This window comes from Polyergus mexicanus, unplaced genomic scaffold (genome assembly GCF_030449975.1).
Source record: "Polyergus mexicanus isolate NDT 795.1 unplaced genomic scaffold, iyPolMexi1.0 SCAF_9, whole genome shotgun sequence".
NCBI classification, from domain to species: Eukaryota; Metazoa; Arthropoda; class Insecta; order Hymenoptera; family Formicidae; genus Polyergus; species Polyergus mexicanus.
In genome coordinates, this window is record NW_027223329.1 from 3,501,952 (window position 1) to 3,522,852 (window position 20,901).

Here is a 20,901-nt window from a genome sequence, read left to right on the forward strand (position 1 = left end):
TACAAATTTTCTGACAGTTTATTTCTGACTGTTCTATCGCATGGAAAAATTAAATCCATCGATATTTCGATGATTCGCAAATTGTTTCTATTTTTGGTAAAACTGATATTGTTTCAGTTTTGTTCCATTTTGTTCCATCATTATCGTATAATAGCAAATTTTCTCTTTCGTTTTTTACAACGGGACAAACTTATACTGCTGGAAAATCTATATCTTCTTATTGAAAAATATGCCGGTTAAAATTTATATGTTAAATATTTAATACATTCATGTGTTTATTTAACATATTACTGTTAAAACAACTGAAAAAAAATGTAAAAATAACACAATGTGCACATATTTTTAATCTGACACAATAAATATGCATTATTAGTGACAGGATTTATTTGTTAAAGTTTACAGAAAAAAATATTGATTTTATTCTATAATAGGAGTAAGAGTGACTACAGACCGTCAATAACATTTTTCCAAGTTAATTTTATCATTAAAAATATATTGATTTTATATAAAATTTATTTCAAATTACTGAATCAATTTCATGTTGAAATATTAATATAATATTAATGTCACCATTTAACATAAGCCAAATTTTCCAACAATGTAGAATAATTTTATATTCTGTCATCCGAAACTGTTTTCTATTAAATCATTGATCTATCAAATATACACATATCTATATCGATACATTAATATCGTTAAAACCACAGAAATATATATCTCGGACGCATTTTGAATCGATCTGTATGTGAATACTTAAATTGTAAAAAAGATAATTGTATAGTAAAAGAATGGAAAACCTCAACAATAAAAGATTTCAGACACACAGCTATTAATTTCTTCATTAATATAATTCTGCAAAATATTTCTGAACAATAAATTCTCGAAATAAGCCTTTTTTCTTTGCTTTTGATTGCTAGCAGAAGAGATATTTTGTTTAATAAATTACAATATATGAATTTTTTTATGAATAAAAATTATGAAATTTAAGAGGTCTTATTAGTTTAACACTCTGAAAATAAGACGATTTTTAGGAATTTAAAAAAAAAGTATAAAACATATTAATTTTAAACTTTGCACGTTTATTAAATAACATTTCAAATATATTCTGAATTTGATAAATGTTTACATTAACTTACGTTACATTAACTTATCGTTTTCATTTTCATATATATTATAGAGGCCACACACCCCTATTGCCCTTTATAGTATATGTAAAAATGAAAACGATCCGCGAGGTATAAATTAATGTAAACATTTATCCTGAATTTTCTTCAAATAAAAATATTCGTTTGTCTCGAAGAATCATACGATAGCACATACAGATTAAGAATTTTTTTATTTTCATATGACTAACGGCTGGAATCATGTTCGCCATTTTTTTTTTTTTAGACATCCTGGATGGTACTACTGTGACTCCGAAGCAAACAAATATTTTTGTTTGAAATAATTCAGGATATATTTGAAATGTTATTTAATAAACGTGCAAAGTTTAGAATTAATATGTTTTATACTTTTCTTTCAAAAAAATTCCCAAAATCGCCTTTATTTTCAGAGCGTTAAACTAGGAAGATCCCTTGAAGAAGTATATATACTCGATATAAGAAAGTATATTTGTTTTACAATAGATTTTCTATCCACATTTGTTTCTCGCTTAATCCTAGTTTAATTGATTTGATTATTTCTCGCTTTTTAGAGCTATAATAAAATCAAAAAGAGCTAAGGATTAAACTACCATCGAAAGTGACTGATGTTCATAAAATGGCGTATCGTTAGTGGACCATTAAGGAGACCCTAAAAAAGTACAGGAGAGATATTAATAAAATTATTCGCTAAGCGAATATTCGCTTATATTTGAATGATAACTTTGGCCATTGAGCCACTGCCAAAGGAATCTCGGTGCCATAATCCCGTAATTATTGCTTCCGTTCTCGATGTGTTTAGTCACCGAACTCTGCCTGATGGCGAACGTAGGTGCGATTTTATATAACCGGTTCGATAATCGATCACGTCGCGCGACGATCCATCTGACATGCCGTGCCTGTGTCTCCTGCTCCACCTGCAAGCGAAAACCGTGTTATTCGTGTCGATTCGAACAATCGTCAACTCTATAGGAATATCAATTTGCATGCAAAACGCGATTTTCTTTCGGCGAAAAAATTTCTCGCGTGGAAACTTTCAGACTCTTCTGATTTGCCTCACGAATTGTGAAAAAAGTACATACAATTGTGAAAAGAGAAAAAAAGTAATTTTTCTCTAATAATCGTTCCTTTTTACCATTATTCTTATTTATAGTGTATGTATTATTGCATTTCAAGTTATCAAATTTAATTTTTTTTTTTTTTTTTTTTTTTTTTTTATAGCAACTTCGACAAGGAAAGATTATGAATTTAATTTGTTATTATACGTATATGTGAAACTTGGAATTAGAATGCGTGATGTTTCTTAAATGTGCGTGTAAATTTAAAAAATAGGATTATCTTAATATTTGAAATCTTTTTCTTTTAATTTTTATATATTTATATAATTGTGTCAGAAAATCTTCACGCAAAAGTATTGAATTTATATCTATCGCAAACTGTCACGGATATCCCATTGTTACAAGTGAAGAAATGTATAATTTCCTTTACGCAATTTATTTAATATGATGCTATTAAAAATTCTCTTAATCATTAATATAATCGATAATCACATGGGATTGACCGTCTGTTTTGCAAGATATGCGATATTAACGAGCTGAATCACAACAATAATTGTATCGTCGACACAGCATGACACATATGTCGCAATGCTTCATTCCGAAGAGACATTCATACGAGACAAAATAACTAAACGAATCACTACGAACAAGTAAATGCGAAGAAAAAGGGAGAGAGAAAGATTTGAAGTTTTACAGACAGACATTCTTCATCGTGCTTTCATATACAAGATATCTCACGACAATTGGCATCCTTCTCAATCAAAGGTTTCGATCAATTAAATCTTATCTTGTCAAAAAAATATATAAATTTTGCGATACTCCTCAAATTACAAATGATGAAGATGGCAGAGCTTTATTTTTCAATCTTGATTAAATTAACAGAATTTTAATTTACCATCTTCTTATTAAATATTATGAAAGAAGAAGAAGGATTTTCTTTTTATGAAAAATGCGCGTAGAATATATCCTGTATATACTTGCTATACAACTTTACGCTACAATTATTTAGCCGCCTAGCTTAGAAATAATTAGAGGCAATATAATGACATTGCGCAACTAAATATTCAGCGCCTTCGCTCTAGCAAATCCCTCAATTACCTAGCACTTTTTTCATACATATCCCGAGCGATATAGAACAACAAGACACTATACACGATGCTACTTCAATCGCCAGCCAACTATCACGCGCTCGATCCGACCTTGATCTTCCCGCACCTCATCTCTTCCACCTGATGTGTGTCATTCTTACCACGTCGTGCGTGGCTTTCGCGCCACCAGCCTGATAGTTCTCATACCTTGGTGTTGCTGATTATGAGGATCGTGTGAGTAGCTGTTGCTGACGACGGTGGTGGTGATGGTGGTGGAGGTCGAGGTCGAGGTGGAAGGAGGGACACGGCGTGATTGGATTTCGGAGATCGAGCTGTACTGTTGGGAGTTGTTAACGTGACGTTGACTGCTACCGGTGTTGTTGTTGTTGTTATTGTTGTTACTGATCGGCAGCAGCGTCTGGCCGTCTCCATGAGCAGCGATCACACCGTAACTCCTCAGACGTTGCTGACGTTGCTGAAGAGAAGCCGCGCGACCCCTAAGGAAAGTCCTGCCGCTCTGCCGCTGGCTGCCCCCCGGGCTGGTACTGCATATATATATATACATATATATATATATACATCAAGCCCGAGATTCTCATCAATCGAATTTCTCGATTATCTCCGCGCGGGGATAGACAACACCTGTTGGGGGTGACTTCTCTCTCGACGATATGTCTCGTAGCGCGGTGTGTCTCGTTGGTATTTTTTTTTTTTTTTTTTAGTGTAATTGGGAGGAACTGGTCGCGGATTCATCAGCAATACCGTCTCCTATTCGAGAGCTACGTTTGTCGTGCTCGCGTTAAATCTCGGTGATCGGGGCGGAGGTCGAGGTCGAGGGCACGGATATCCCCGTCGTAGAAATTCGGCGACTTGCCATTAAATGTTTCACCAAGTCATTGATCACGGTGTAAATTTCAATAAAACAAAAACAAAAGAAAAACACAAAAAATCAATTCCTACAGTTCTAATATTAAATATAGAGATATAGATGAATTCCGGCTTCCAATTTGTTCCATTACGTCGCAATTTTGAAAAATTTACGATTAAAATTGCAAGAAAAGACTTCTAATTTGTTTTATTATATTATAACTATGATAGGGGAAAGTTGGGTAAAACCAGGTAGGCGGGTCAAACCGGATAATCCTGTTTTTTCGCAATAAATGCTATCTATGGCTAACTTGTGTTATTAGTTGTAGATTGTCGCCATTATTATTTTAAAACAAACCGTATCCCTGTGCACACGATATTTCTTTTTTAATAGAAGTTCAAAGTTTTTAGCTCACAAAGGATCGATATCGAGGTAAGAATCGAATCGTCGTGCACTTTTTATATGTATAGAGCATCTGTTTCGGTAAGTGCAGCATTGCATTCTGTACATATTAGGTGTACAACTTTGCTTTCGCTGTTTTCCTATAGATGGCTTTAGCGGTAAGTAGTGGTCGAAATAAATAGATCATAGACGTCATGCAATAAATTTGGGCATCTGTCAACATAACCCCATAGAAACATTAGTCGATTTGTGTCTGCATCATAAAGTTATTCTCGATTGAAAATGTCAGTTTACGAGCCAAATTCTCGTCATTTGCGGGAGGTTTTAATTTTCTGCTTCTGAAGAAATCTGCGGCTGAGGCTCATCGAATGCTCTCAAATACTTGGTGAAGCCGCTATTAGTGAAAGAACGTGTCGCGAGTGATTTCAACGCTTCAAGAACGGTGATTTTCACGTCGAAGACCGGCATAGCGGTGGAAGAGAGAAGGTTTTCGAAGATGCAGAATTGGAGGCATTACTTAATGAAGACTCGAGTCAAAGTCAAAAAGAATTGGCACGATCATTGGGAGTGACTCAACAAGCAATTTCAAAATGTATAACCAGTTTTTTACAATAAAGCCTCGAATTTCGGAAAAAAACGGCGGAAGCAAAGTTGTACATCTAATATTAGAGAGTATATCGTATTAGTTTTGATCGGCACTTTGTAAGCCGGAATATACATATCTTTATTTGTGATTCTTGTCGATTAGAATACATCTTTATATTGTAATCAAAATCTAAATGTATTTTATTTAGATTTTGTTTAAAATAAATCTAGATTTTGATTAAAATAAATCTAGATTTTGATTAAAGTAAATCTAGATTTTTAATTACACGGTGTTTTGCATATTCTCAAATGGGTACCCGGTTTGACCCTATCGGTAGGACAAAACCGGGTACCTCGACTTCTCCACAAAATCTTGTTATTCTTGGTAATCAAACATTTTTTTTTCAGCAATTAGCATGATCTTCTTATAATTTAAGGCTCACTAAAGACTACTAACGGTCGGCAAAATTTTTTTTACTCTCAGATTTTTTGTAGGAAGACAAATCCAAAAAGGTATCCGGTTTTATCCTACTTTTCCCTGTATGAAGAAGTTTTGTTGAAGAAGCTTTGTTACAATTAAAGTTAATTATGTTATCTAGAACTTTTAATCTTCAAAAGAAATTTATTGCGTCGATTATAATTCATAAAATATTTATGGTTTAATACGAGATCTACTACGAAAAAGTTGCAAATTAGATCATTGAAGATTTATCAAATAATTTTCAATTATGTTCATTCAAACTTATATGTTTTTAAAAAAACATGAATCTGATGTCAAAAAATTAATCAATTTAAAATAATAGATATTAAAATTTAAAAAATTCGTTTTGGATTTTAGCAAAAAATTTATACATACGTACGTATATGTAAAAATTTATGTATACAGGGTGTTCAGCGTAACGGTCCGCACGAATTTTAAGACATTTCTGACAGCTTAAGAAAAAGTTCATATAGTGAAAATTAATCTGTTTTACGCAAGCTATCATTATAGAATAAAAAAATTTCGAGAAAAAATTTTTTTTCGTAAAAAAATCAATGTTACCTTGAACCATAAATTTAACCATAAATATCCTATTAATTGCAATCAACACAATAAATTCCTCTTGAAGACTGAAAATTCTAATAACACATGCGCAACTTTAATTATAACAAAACTCTAACACGTTACATACTATAGAATATGAAACACATTAAAATAGCCCTTTCTTGCAACTCACGTTAGTCACCAATTTTTTAATTCTTGAACGTGATGGGATAATTTAAAATCCAAAAGCACGTACTCCTTTTCGTGTGTTCGAAAAAAGCTATTTTTTGTTTAGTTTTTCTTGTTTCTTCATAAAACAAAAAGGGTAATTTACAGAGTTATATAATATAAAATCTAACTATTTTATCATAGCAGTCTTTTATATAATTTTGTAACAAGAAAAATATCTAAAAAAGATATTTGTTACTCCACAAATATAATTATATATAAGAAAAAATGTAAATGTTCCTACTTTTAGCGGTTTCCATCGTTCTTTTTTCATCTTCACAAATTTATGAAGGAATTTATATTATAAATTCTTAAATACGATAAGATTATGTAATTAATTTTGAATTAAATACAGACTTACAGTACAAATGTCGTAGAATTTCTATGACGGCCGGATCACTAATTAATCAGGCGGGACACTGGGGCGAACGGACAAAAACATGATTAAATTATATGTGTTGAGGGAAAAAATAGATATACCGTTCCAAGATGCTAAGCAATCTCTCAAGATTTCCGAAGAGACAATGACGGAATTAAATCATAAATCTAGCATGTGTTTTATCATCGATCCAATTTTGAATTAAAAGACTTTGGATGAATAAGATCGCTGGCATACAGAAAATATCAAATGCATCGAAGTTAACTGAATGACCAAAAGAAGCGAATGATATCGGGAGAAAAAGAAGCGTGAAGAAGAGACATACCGTTTTGCCTTAAAAGAAGAAAAGCAAGCCGATGAAATGTAAGCCAAGCTCACACGTGTGCATGCAAAATGAAAAAAAAATCGAGAAAATATTATAAATCATGCGCCAATTGACATTTATACCGTTCTTTTACGGAAAATTCATCGAGAAATGAATTAATTCTTGCTCTTTACTGCTTAGCTAAATGTGACAGTTTAGCCGATCTAGTAGAGCGAAAAATTACGACTACAATTTATTTTCGAAGAAATAATCCTTCTTGCCAGTTCGTGTGTCGTAGAAATAATCATTTTTTATAAAAAAATATTGAAATATATATCTACCGCATATTTCAAGTGCTGTATATTATAGAAGTGACACATCTTCATTTATCGAATATTTCGGACTTTTGGACCACGCTGTTTCTCTTACATATGAGATTATCCGAAAAGCTTGCTTTGCAATTTTACAATGCTTATGAATAAGCAGCGTTCGGTTATTGAGACAGAGGATGAATTTTCGGTAGGACTAGAGCAAGACGTATGAGATGTATTTTCTTACCTTGTACTGTGACTCATGAGGACTACGTTTCTGTAACAGCATATAATGGATCCTGATTGTTGGGAAGCGAGTGATGAAGTGTCGACATTGATTTCACAGACAACAAGCAGCTTAAGCAATTTAATTATTTATTTTTCCTTTTTTTTTTTTTACCTAAACAATTCGAGTTCTAAGAATCGAGTAATGTACGTTAAAAATCTGACGAACGAAAGTTTCGTGAATAGCAACCATTTTTGTATGATTTTTTTAGTAAAAGTAAAAAAACCAATATTTAGAGATAAATTATGACAAATGTATGAAGATTAAAAAATTGAAAAATTTGACGTGTCGCTTTATAGATAAATTCCAACATTTTCAAATAAATTTTTTGATGGATTTAAGTATTTAAGTGTGAAAACAATATATGAAAAATGAAACTTTGAAAAGTAAAATTTTTTAAAAACTTTTTTGGTAATTATTTACTATAACGGACCCAGCTCCAATGATATTGACCTTGACATATGTTGTCAAGGACATAATCTTGAGGAACTTTTCCTTATAAACTTAATCGGCGATCATTGTTTATTAAAAATAAGTTATTAATAAATAAAGTTTTAGAAATAAAACGTAATTTTTACATGAGTTGTAATTTCTACACAAGAAGCGAGATCCATTCGCATCAGGACGTTGTATAAACCAAATTAAATTTTCAGAAATAGGTTTAGGTTAGGTTATATCTTCCGGAAGTGGAGCCCCCCCTTGGGAGGGAGGGGGGCGGAACTCACTACGTTCACGCATACACTTTCCCATCTACACAACAATTCTAGGCTGAACGTCGCTTTGCATTGTAAAATATATGCATGGACATAGTGGGTTCCGCCCCCGCCTACGGGGGGGCTCCACTTCCGAAAGATATAACCTAATCCAAACCTATTTCTGATTTAAAACTAAAATTTGATACAAGTTACGTTATATGTATAACTGAAACGAAATTTTCGTTTCGAATCTAACTTTAACTTTAAATATCTCAAAAAGTATAAGAGACCGCCAATTAAGTTATAAGGAAAAGTTACTCAGGATTATGTCCTTGACAACATATGTCAAGGTCAATATCATCGAAGCTAGGTCCCTTATAGTAAATAATTACCACTTTTTTTTAGTCTCTGTGTTGGTTGCAAAATAATATTAAAAAAATGGCAAATGCAAAAGACTTATTTCAGATACACACTGTTCTTAAAGCTTAGAAAATATTAAATAGAAGAAGAACTAAAGAAAAAGTAATTTGGCTCACACGTAGATTAATATTTCACGCTGTATCTAAATGTGTCACTGATATTTTTAAACGAAAGTTGTGTCAAGTATTTGACTTTTTACCCCGCGATTACATTATCACTCGTGTATGTGTGTGCGCTGCTCTAGATAAAATATGCTCATTTAATTATATACTTTAAACCTGTCGCATATATATATTCCAGGTATCCTGTAAAACGATATCAGTGCTCTGGTCTTTAATTTCTGTTTAAGCGTAACGAGAGTGTGCACGAGGGTTGTCTCATCTAAATGCGAAAGAAAATCGCAATATGCTTGGCATAATCGCTCGGCTGATATATCTATGCAGCGAATAGAAATATTTCGTTTATGAAATCTGGTATGTTATCGTATATGGATTATCTGCAAAGCTGCAAAGTGGCTGGATGAGACGCAAAATAAATTCGAAGTGTTTGCGCTTCAAAACACAAGGTTCAAAAGCGAAACTGTACAGGATCTATCAAACGATCGCAAGTGATAATGGTGAATCACAAAAAAAATTCTTCACGTATTCGCGCAATGTTTTTCATCAATGTTTTTTTTTTGCGACAAAAGAGAGATTTCTTTTTGTTGAAATTATACGTCGCATAAAAACGGGTGTATATAAAGTTTTTTTTAGCAAACGCGTTCTGTGTCATTTTACAAAAACAATTTGTATAAAATATATTTTGTACGCTTTCAGAAAATTGAAAGAATCAAGGCAGCGTAAATGATATAAATGTATATATATATATATATATATATATATATATATATATATATATATATGTATATATGTATATATGTCAAGCACTCTACTTGAGTGAAACTACGCGCTGCCTCTATTCTGGTGCCAAGTAAGATAAAAACGACAGTCCGTATCGTTGCAAGATTAAAGAAAATATATAGAAAAAGAGAGAAAGAGAGAGAGAGAAAGAGAGAAAGAAAAGGAAAGAGAAAGAGAAATAGACAAAAGTAGGATAGAGAACTCTCTAAAAGAACTATAAGGACTAAAAAAGAAAATAAATAAAGTCCGAATTAAAAGTGCATACCACAGAGCCGCATTATATGTGAAATACAAGTTAAGAAAACGTACCGAAGAAGCCTCGTTATATAATCAGGCCAATTATCCGGGAACATCACGAGGAAGAAACCAACCGCTATGAAGATCATGCCTGCCAATTTCATACCCATAAAGTACGCCCCGTAGAAAATAACGTCCAGTGCTGCATATCAATTATATATGAAAATTAGTAAGATAGTATGTGAATAAAAAAAGAAAGGATAAATATAATTCTATTAATTGTGTATCCGAAATTTATGCAAATAGAGAATATCTTTATTTTCAAGCTCATTTCTTTCGTTTTTTTTTGTTTTTTTTTTTTCCCGGTAAACCTGGATATTAACGCCAACTTCATCGATTTCAATAACCTTGACATATGTTGTCAAGGACATGGCTCTGAGTAACGTTACAAAATATTTTAGCCGTCGTTCGTTGTTTATTACAAAATTATTAACAATTAAATAATATAATAAGAGCACGTATTAAATGCGATAATTTGAACTTCTCCATGAGCGTTATATATATATTTAAGTATTTAATTGTATATTTAAGTTATTAATTATATATTTAAGTAATTCCATGGGCGAGGGAGAGGCTTTAGGCTTAAATCAAATTTTAATTTTAAATTAGAAATAGGTTTGGGTTAGGTTATGTCTTTTGGAAGTGGAGCCCCCCGTAGCGGAGGGGGAGGCGGAATCCATGGAGGCGCCCACGCATATATTTTATAACGCGACGCGAGCTCCACCCTACAATTCTTGTATGGATGGAAAAGTGTATGCATGAGCGCAGTGGGTTCCTTCCCCCCCCCCCCCCACGGGGAGGCATCACTTCCGAAAGATATAACCTAACCCAAACCTATCTCTGATTTAAAACTAAAATTTGGTTTAGGTTAGGTTATATCTTCCAAAACTTGGGCCTCCTCCCGAAGGGAAGAGGGGGGGGGGGCGGAATTCACGCATATACTTTACAACACGAAGCGAGGTCTATCTTACAATTCTTGTGTAGGGTGTGTGGGCTGCGAAATATATGTAGTCTTATGTTGCAAGCGTCGGTCGGTCACCGAATCTTCAATTGTTAATAACTTTGTAATAAACAACGAACGATGATTAAAATTTTTGGCAAGTTATTCAAAACCATGTCCTTTTGACAACATATGTCAATGAAATCAGTGAGGTCGGCGCTAATATCCAGGTTTTTTTTCTTTTATAATTTAAGATTATTTAAATTAATTTAATTTAAAAGGCTTAATTTATTCAAAAATATCAAAAGATCAAAAAAGGCCAATACAAACAAAAAAAAATGTTAAAGAATTATATAATAACGTTTTTTTTATTATCAAATGTATCTAGTAAATTTAAAAAAATTAATTAAAATCGTGGGACGTAATATTTTAAAATAGTTGATTGTTTTACACGTACCAGCGGACACAGGTACAGCTGTGATTAATCCAAGAGTAATGAACAGGTCGTAAGTGAGGGCGATGCTGAAATTGCCGAGCATATTCGCAACTGCAAAACAGATCGTTCAAAGTGAATATCAATCACGAGTACACACGAATTTACATACATTAAAAATAAAATCTTTTTCAATCAGATAAATACATTTTGTTAATTTTGATTTGTTTTACTCAAATTATATATTTTGTTATCAAAAACATTGTTATATTAAATAAATTATAAGTTGCATGCAATATAAAAATTACAATTTTATTAAATATATTATTTAAAATTTTAATATAAAAAATATTTATATATTTAAAGATAAAAAATTATTATCGAAATAAAGAGAACCCTCCTGTGTTTTTGAAACAAGCAGCAAAAAATTAAAAAATGTGTTTTTTTTTTAAAGGAAGTAATTTAGTATAATAAAGATTAAAAAAAAACAATTTCTTTTTATTGCAAATATAAGCATACTTTGCTTTTATTTTATACTTTACTAATTATTAAATATATTTGCTGCTTGATAAAAATGACTAATTCCTTTACAAGTATTTAAATAAATAATTTTTTTAAATAAAAAATTTTTTTTTTTCGATTTAGTACATTCTTCTCAGTGTACATTAAACAATAGTTTAGCTCGATGTGGGCTCAGACCTAAATGAAGGATGCTGGCGGAGAGTAACGCTGCCCAAGGTAATTTTGCCCAATGCATGGTTTCCACCCCGGTAAAGTACAGAGCCAGACAAATCGGCCATAACAAGGCGGCGTTGCATAAACCGATAAGGGAGAAAAATAGAGACATTTGACCGAACGTAGTTTCTCCTATTACTTTCTTAAAGAGAACCTACGAGAAGAGGAAATAATTTATATTATTTAAAGATTTTCACGTCTTGCAATTGCGATTACTGCGTCTAATATAGGTCGTTACAGATAGCTTACTTTATAAACGGCAGAGCCAGCTGCCGCTGCTGTAGCTAAAACGACACCTCCGAGCGTCGGACTTCCGGTTATGCCGTCCATGTAAGCTAAGAGCGCGATGCCGGTGTTGCACAAGATCACCGCGACTATCTGTAATAAGATTTCAAGAGTTCAATGATGAAAATAAAGACTGTTGTTATAAAAATTCAAGAAAAGTGTATTTTATGACATCGCACACAAGAATATCATTTTTTAATCAGAATTTTACGACTTTTAGTATTTAAAAAAGGAATTTATTCTGACACACACACACACACACACAATTATGGTTAATAAGATATATTTATAATTCAATATAGGATCTATGACAAAAAAAAAATTGCAAATTAGATCGAGATAAATTGAGGATCTACAAACTAATTTTCAATTAAGTTCATTCAAACTTAAAGGTTTTAAAATCGCTAAACATATTCTGATATCAAAAAATTGACAAATTTAATATAATAGATATCAAAATCTTAAAATTCTTTTTAGATCTTTGAAAAACTTTGTATATACATAATGTAAAAGTTCACGTATATATTTTGAATTTAATTTTCTATAATTTTATATAATAAATTTATTTTTATATGATTATATAATTTTATTCATATATTTTGTATAATTACATAATTATATTCATATATTTTAAATTCAAAATTTTGATTCAGTAATCTAAAAAAAATTTTAACTTTTATTTTAAACATAATTAAAGACTATTTGATAAGTCCTCAAGATTTAATTCGCAAATTTTTCATAATATGAAAAACATTTTTATATTTAATTATAAATATTCTATAAATCGTAATTAACACAAGTTTCTTTTGAGAATTGAAAATCTCCTAATTACACATATATAATTCTTTGATTATAACCAAACTTCTTTAGCTTCTTTATTTGCGATATTATCTTTACTTGTATAAAAAAAAAATTTAACATTCTTTAGATATATAAAATTAATTTTTATATTAAGTTTTATAATATTTAATAATTAACACGTCTCTCTTTTCCTTTTCATAGCGTAAATGACATTTACTAAATTTTATTGATCGTTAACAAAATTACTTTTGACTCTCTCTCTCTTTTTCTGCTATATCAAAAGGATAAAAAATATACAATATCTTCTTAGAATTACTAACCCTTACACCCACGAACTGTTCGTGAAGAATGACCCACGAGAGCAGGTAGACGCACGAAACGTTGGTCGCGAACAATGCCATTACATCGGTGGCTAACAGTATTCGCAACGAGAGTATATACAAGTAATTCGTGATGACCCATAGGCAGCAGAAGAGGCTGCACCTGAGTAAGAAACGGCCGCCAGTAAAACCCTTATCGCGAAAGCCGCGAAGGCTCTCGGCGATTATCTCGGAAGGGGTAACGCACTTGGTTCTAACAGCCCGACAGATGAAGTACACCGGGAAATAGAGGACTTCCCAATTGGTGCAGAACCACGTCGTGAAGAAGGGTGCGTCATAAGCGAAGGTGATCTGAAGATAATTATATATCATCATATAAACAAGAAAGAACGAGAAGTTTGTGAAATTAATAAGCTCACCTGCTGATGATGCAAGTCGTCCGTGGAGGAATTCGCGGTGACGGACGTCTGCGAGACTTTGTCGTACTTGTAGTGAAAGTACAAATACTTGATGCAATGAGTCGCCCCGACCCAACTCGCCGTCACGCATATAGTCACGCATACTCCAAAATATATCTGTAATTGACAATAACATAATTTAATAAGAAGTAACTCTTTTTAACATAAGAAAAAAGTAATCATTTTCCGTAGGTTTTTTAACGTTTCGACAATTTTGGTTTTTAAATTGCCTCATTATATCATAATTTTGAGAAACTTAAAATTGCAAACTAAGGATTATTATTTTAATGTATCTTATCATGTTTGTGACTCGTTAAAAAAGTTTAATTATAATCAAAGTTATGTATGTAAAATTAGAACTTTCAAAACTTTAAAAAGAAATTTGTTGTATTAATTACAATTAATAGAACATTTATGATCAAATATAAAAAAAATTTTCATACTATGGAAAACTTGCGAATTATTGTAGAACAGTGAGGATCTATCAAACAGTTTTTAATTATGTTATTTATTATGTTTAAAATTAACATTTTTTTTTTTTAGATTACTGAATCGAATGTCGAAATTTTGAATTTAAAATATATGAATATAAAATTATGTAATTATATAAAAATAAACTTATTATATAAAATTATAGAAAATTGAATTCAAAATATATGTAAATTTTTATGTATATGTATATATAAATTTTTTCAAAAATCTAAAAAGATTTTTGAGATTTTGATATCTATTATGTTAAATTTGTCAATTTTTTTGACATCAGAAATATGTTCAGCGGTTTTTAAAATAAGTTTGAATGAACTTAATTGAAAATTAGTTGGCAGATCCTTAATCTATCTCATCGATCTAATTTGCAATTTTTTTGTGATAGATCTCATATTGAACTATAAAGATCTTATTAATCATAATTGACAGAACGAATTCTCCTTCTTTAAAGACTAAAAGTCGTAACAATACTTATATAATTCTGATTGCAATTAAACTTCTTCAGAATATCACATAGTTATAACATAATCAACTTCTTCAGAATATCACATAGTTGTAACATAATCAACTTCTTCAGAATATCACATAGTTGTAACATAATCAACACATCACATAGTTGCAACATAATAAAGTATATTAAACTTTAAATGCAAAATTGATATTTCTTTTCTTGCATGTTTCTTGCTGTTGAAACATAATCAATCTATAAATGATACAGAAATCTATAGAATAATTCAGAATCAAATGTCTCGATCTTCAACTATTATATCTATTATGTATATAGTAGTAATTTTATCATTGATCGCTATATTTTATTCAATCTACATTTCTACTCCAACTATCAATTGTAACACAACTTCTAAACGATGATGATTTTAGCTTCAAGATGAAGTTGCAATCGACCTTCTTCGCGCTCTCGGCACAACAGGAGGCGAAACACGCCGAGCTCGTCCGTTGAACGACCGGGGTTGTAGTCGGAGTCACGTGAATCGACGACCGAGTTTGAGCAGTCGATTGAGCCTGCATACCTCCGGTCCCGCTATCGCCGCTTCCTACGGCACTTCCGGTGGTTTCCAAGGTGCGACAGCTGGACGCAGATTCGCGTCCATCGGCGACAGTGCAACCCTGTTGCTGCTCGCATCCTGAAATACATCAATGGCTGATCAGTTGAATGTGTATCTCCCAGGATCTTCATCTTCTCTCGACAAAGATACCTTTATCTGAATTTGTTGGGTTGTAAAAGGAAATTTAGACACCAATACTGAGCGTGTATTTTCGCTAACTGGACTGCAAAAAAAAATTGACTGAAACTTCAGACACACTTCAATTTTCATGCACACTTTTCCGAACTTTCGGAAAAACGGACTCTGATGAATTGTCTGAAATTTCCCTTAGACACCCAGATCTGAAAATTTTTTACTGTGTAAACTACCATCCATGATTATATATATAGATTATTATATATAAATTTTGTGCTCGAGGCAATGGAAGAAGCTACGAGATCGAATCTATTTTTATCCGCTCTCTGTCCAAATAAAGCCGTGGACAAAAAGGTGTATGTATATGTGTGTGAGAGCATATAGGCATGTCTTTTAACAGTTTAAAGTGATACGACGTGCGCAGCTTTTCGTAAGCATGTCCTGATTTCGACATTTTTGCAATCTTATCTTCATACTATTTATAGAGGCAAACTATACTTCAGCAAACTGAAATATTACACGCGTATATATACTATGCGAGCGCTTTATACGATAATGTAAACAAGCTGATATGTATCGAAAAAAAGTACTGATAAACTAATATAAAGAGCTAAGATGTAAGCTTTCTTTGAATTCTAACAATAAATTTCTTATAAATACGCTACAAAACGCTACGAATCCACCGGCGTGATATCTGTTGCATTCTCCAATCGATATTGAAACAAGTCGTCGATGATCATTATAGAGGATATATTTTTAATGATAAAATTGACTTGGAAAAATATTATTGACGGTCTGCAGTCACTCCCACTCCTATTGTAGAATAAAATTAATATTATAAATCTTGTCACTAATAATACGGAACATATTTATAGCGTAAGATTAAGAATATGTATACAATGGATTATTTTTACACTTTTTTCAGTTCTTCTAATAATTTAACATTTGAGTTCAATTCAACGCAACAGCAATATGTTAAATTAACACATAAATGCGTTAAATATTTAACACAATAATTTTAATCGATATATTTTTTAATAAGAAAACACAAGTTTTCCAACAGTGAAAAAAAAAAAATTAAAATCTTCTAATTTTCATCGAATAAATCAACAGCTGTTAACAAATTGTCACTCTTTTTGAATCTATTATTCAGATTACCTGTGATTAAAAGAAGAAACATATCAGGTATATCAACACAATCCGTATACAAAAGCGCCGCTGATGTCAACTTACCTGCGGCGTGAAGTGCAACCTGGATAGGAGTGATGAAAGGACCATGAGTCTGTTGATCATCGGCGAGAGTTATATTTGACGTACGCGATCTTCGGGGATGAAATATCGTCGGTACTTCACCAATCGCTCCGCTACCCATGGGTTATGCGCGTTCTTTGAAACATGTTAATAGAGAGAGAGACAGAGAGAGAGAGAGAGAGAGAGAGAGAGAGAGAGAGAGATGGAGATGGAGAGAGATAGAGATAGAGATAGAGATAGAGATAGATAGATAGATAGATAGATAGATAGATAGATAGATAGATAGATAGATAGATAGATAGATAGAGAGAGAGAGAGAGAGAGAGAGAGAGAGAGAGAGAGAGAATTGTGTTCACCGGCTATGTCACTTCGAAAGGAACATCACATCATGCGTGCGACTTGGGTTGCAAGTTCGATACGAATGCACGACTTGTTGATCCCCTGTGTTTACGTGCTCGCGGACGACACATGTAAATATTTTTTTCGACACATGCAACGCCCGCCTTTCACAGGTGATACTATCGGATACTGTTTTTCTTTTCTTTTTTTTTTCGCAAAAAAGTTCTATTCTTTTCTATTGCAGCTATTGACAGGTGTATCTTATGATCAGGAGTAATTGACAAGTGGCACTAAGGACCACTTCGATTAAACTCCGATTGATTGAATCGATTAACTTACAGAACGACCAAGATAATTTAATATAATTCTATATAATATAATATAAATTTAAAAATTCTGTTTTTGGTCGCCTTCTACAATTAATCAATGATTAAATTAAAATCGGAGTTTGGTCGAAGTAGCCCTAAGATGGGAGAGACTAGCAATGATACATTGATGTCTATTTTTATATTTGCTGAAGATAAATTAAATATTCCGCGAAATCACAAAAGAGACGAGTTTGAAACTGGTATATAATTTTGAGGAAAAAATAAATACATACATACTAATTTCTTTCGATTGGATAAGCACAAAAATTATTTGCTTAGATCGAGATTAATTTCAACGTGTTGGAAAATTTGATGGTGTGCGTTTTTCAAAATAATTTATATTTGTATACGTGGGAATTTTTTTTTTTAGCAATTAACCAGTTTCGAACCCTGAAATCGCGCGAACGAATTGCGTTAGCTAGCGACATTAAAGCCGGTATTCGTAGTACGTTTTTATATTCAAGATCGTCTTAAGTATGGTCTTGGGTCGTCTTAAGATCCTATTCAACCAATGAAATGCACAACACCTTAAGACCGTACTTGAAATGATCTTGAATATAAAAATGAACTATGAATACCAGTCTAAGGGTTTTAAATTAACAGAAATTTATAGAGAACAAGCATGCATATTTTACACTAGTGCACTCTATTGTTACAATCGAAAACATAAGATTAGCCAAATTAAAAAAGCTGATTTCCAATAGGAACATGCAATTCGGTGCATAAATGTATCTAGACTCGGCAATTTTATCTCAATAATTCGAGATCTAACTTTCATTTTGCATCCATTCGGAATCTGTATTTCCATTCAAAATGTCGATAATTTTTCGCCGCTAAAATAATTTTTTTTTTCATTTAGTAATTTATTAAAAACGGAAGAAATCCCTTTGATATAATAAATGGATTAGTGCTGTAACAAGAAAAATAAAGAATACATATAAAAAAAGATATACGAAGTTATTACATATGGATATGTATATGTGTATATATATATATATATGTACAGGGTATCCTAGATCACCCGTACACCCCTTTTCTTTCAAAAACTAAACATTTTAGAGAAAAACGTTTTGAACAAAATAGGTTTTGTATGGTTTTGAGGGGTGTCATTGGTTTGACCTTGGATGGCATCGTTAAGGTCAAGTCAAGGACACTTTTAATTTCTTAAATGGAACCCCCTATTTTTCATTGCATATTCTTATAGCTTATGTCGAGAGCTTTTCAAAACACTATAATAAAGTATTTTTTCATAAAATACTTTTTGAGTTATTTTATATTTTAATCTGACATATTTTGATATAAAAAATAAAATATTTCGTAAAATATTCAGTTTTCAATAATGTTACCGTAATACTTTTATGTACAGAATAACGAGACAAATCAATTAGTATAAAAAAATAATTGTTTTTAAGAAAATTATTTACAATGTATTTTTTAAAATAACTTCTTTTTTTTTTGGCACTAATTAATTTGTCTCATATATATAAGAGACAAACCAAAATAATAAATTTTCACTTCGAAAGTAATGTGTAAAATTGGCTTCGAGAGAAATATACTTGATATAATTATTTTAACGAAACTTGAAATTTGGTGAACTTGCTGTTGGCTGTTTAAAGTAAAAGACGAAATAATTAAATTATCGATATCGTCGAAAAAAACCGGCTCATCTTGTACGCGATAACTGACAACAATAATACATATAAGTACAATAGAATGTAAAGCGACCCGAAAGTGAAATCGTGCGAGAAATCCACTCCCGGATTTCATCAAGCTTGTAAAATATGTAAATCGAGCTCTCTCTCGATAAGATCACGCACGTACCTTCCTTACGTCTCTCTTCCGAAGTCGCACCGTCTTCGACCTGCAACGTATCCATGGTTCATGGTCCACCCGGTGATGCCAACCGACTCCCTCCGTTCAATTCGACGATCTGTCACCGAGATTGATGTCACAATGGTGATGTTACATCGCCACCATTGGATCGCGGTCTCACTCTGGCCGCTTCACCCACTTTCGCACGTCATATACAATTAACCCGATTATCGCGAGAACTTGCGACGTAATTGATCAACGCCACGATCTGTCATCGCCCGAGATGTTCGACCGAGATCATCAGCTATTCCGTACGCAATCCTTACTTCGGAAGATCCGCAGAGAAGAAACGATGATTTCTACGCGTATCCCGCCAATTGTAGTTGGAGACGGTGTCTCGAGCAACCCTGCTATGCCATTGATTGCCAAGCGAACCCTCGTAAGTCGCCGTTCGTTCACCAGGCAGCTCGCGTCTGCGCTTGTACTACCCGCAACTACCCTCGCTGCTCCGATTACAACCCACCTCGGAGCGTAAACGCGATATACAAAGTGTCCCAAAACACCATCAGCCAAGTAACATCATTTTGTCTACTCAGATCTTGTAAAAAGATTTCTTGAAAATTCCCTCAACTTTCAGGTATTTTTATTCAAACTTCTAGGAACTTCTAGGAACTTCTTCCTTAAAGGAAGAATATTTCAAGGATTTTTTTGATGCAACTTATTGAAATAAGATTTCCATCTCTTTCCAAAGTGTAGATCCCCTATTCTATCTCTTACTTCGATATAAAAAGGATTTTTGACGAGAATAAAACCTCTTACATTTTATATCAATTAAATAAATGTTCTACCTTTTTTCTATAATTTTTTGTATAATTCTAAAAAAGATATTAAACGAGCCACTTTTTATTGGAGGAGTCAATACTTTACATTAAAGATACGTAATAAAATAATATAACTCGAATATTTAACGCATCATAAAATGAAAAACAACAGTCTAATTAATTATATATTCCTTCTAATTTCTTACCTTTTATCAAAATAATATTGTATAAAAGACAATGATAAATAGAGTGTGTTAAATATAATATCCAAGTAAAGATTTTTAATCAAAATAATAAAAACATATTAATTATTGTACTGTTGGAAAATTTGTGCTTTCTTCAAAAAGAGTGACGATTAATAACTGCTGATTTTTATGATGAAAATTAGAAGATTTTAATTTTATCTCCACTGTTGGAAAATTTGTTTTGTCGTTAATAAATATTTAATACATTCATGTGTTAATTTAATATATTTACAACTTAAATGTTGAATTATTAAAAACAACTGAAAAAAATGTCAAGACAACACAATGTGCATATATTTTTAATTTCATACAATATAAATGTTCCGTATTATTATTGGCAGGATTTATCTGTTAAAATTTACAGACAATAATGTTGATTTTATTCTATAATAGAAGAGAGTGACTGCAGACAGTCGATAATTAAT

General features: G+C 32.0%; 1 protein-coding gene across 4 annotated transcripts; it reads right to left on the minus strand.

Annotated features, from left to right (window-relative positions):
• Window positions 1-1,896: 1,896 nt before the first annotated feature.
• LOC138936329 (solute carrier family 35 member F3) lies at window positions 1,897-19,865 on the minus strand. 4 transcript variants are annotated; one of them, XM_070301636.1, is made up of 12 exons: window positions 19,420-19,865; window positions 16,874-17,026; window positions 15,345-15,583; window positions 13,917-14,072; window positions 13,498-13,848; window positions 12,341-12,469; window positions 12,056-12,245; window positions 11,381-11,470; window positions 9,996-10,125; window positions 7,634-7,663; window positions 3,493-3,830; window positions 1,902-2,056 (listed from the first exon to the last, which is right to left on the minus strand). In XM_070301636.1, the coding sequence occupies exons 2-12, from the start codon at window positions 17,010-17,012 to the stop codon at window positions 2,004-2,006; spliced, it is 1,845 nt and encodes a 614-aa protein (XP_070157737.1). In that variant the 5' UTR covers window positions 17,013-17,026; window positions 19,420-19,865; the 3' UTR covers window positions 1,902-2,003. The 4 variants fall into 4 exon arrangements, with proteins under 4 accessions (XP_070157739.1, XP_070157740.1, XP_070157737.1 ...); XM_070301638.1 differs by lacking the exon at window positions 3,493-3,830 and having other exon boundaries at window positions 1,897-2,056; XM_070301637.1 differs by lacking the exon at window positions 7,634-7,663.
• Between the last annotated feature and the right edge of the window lie 1,036 nt (window positions 19,866-20,901).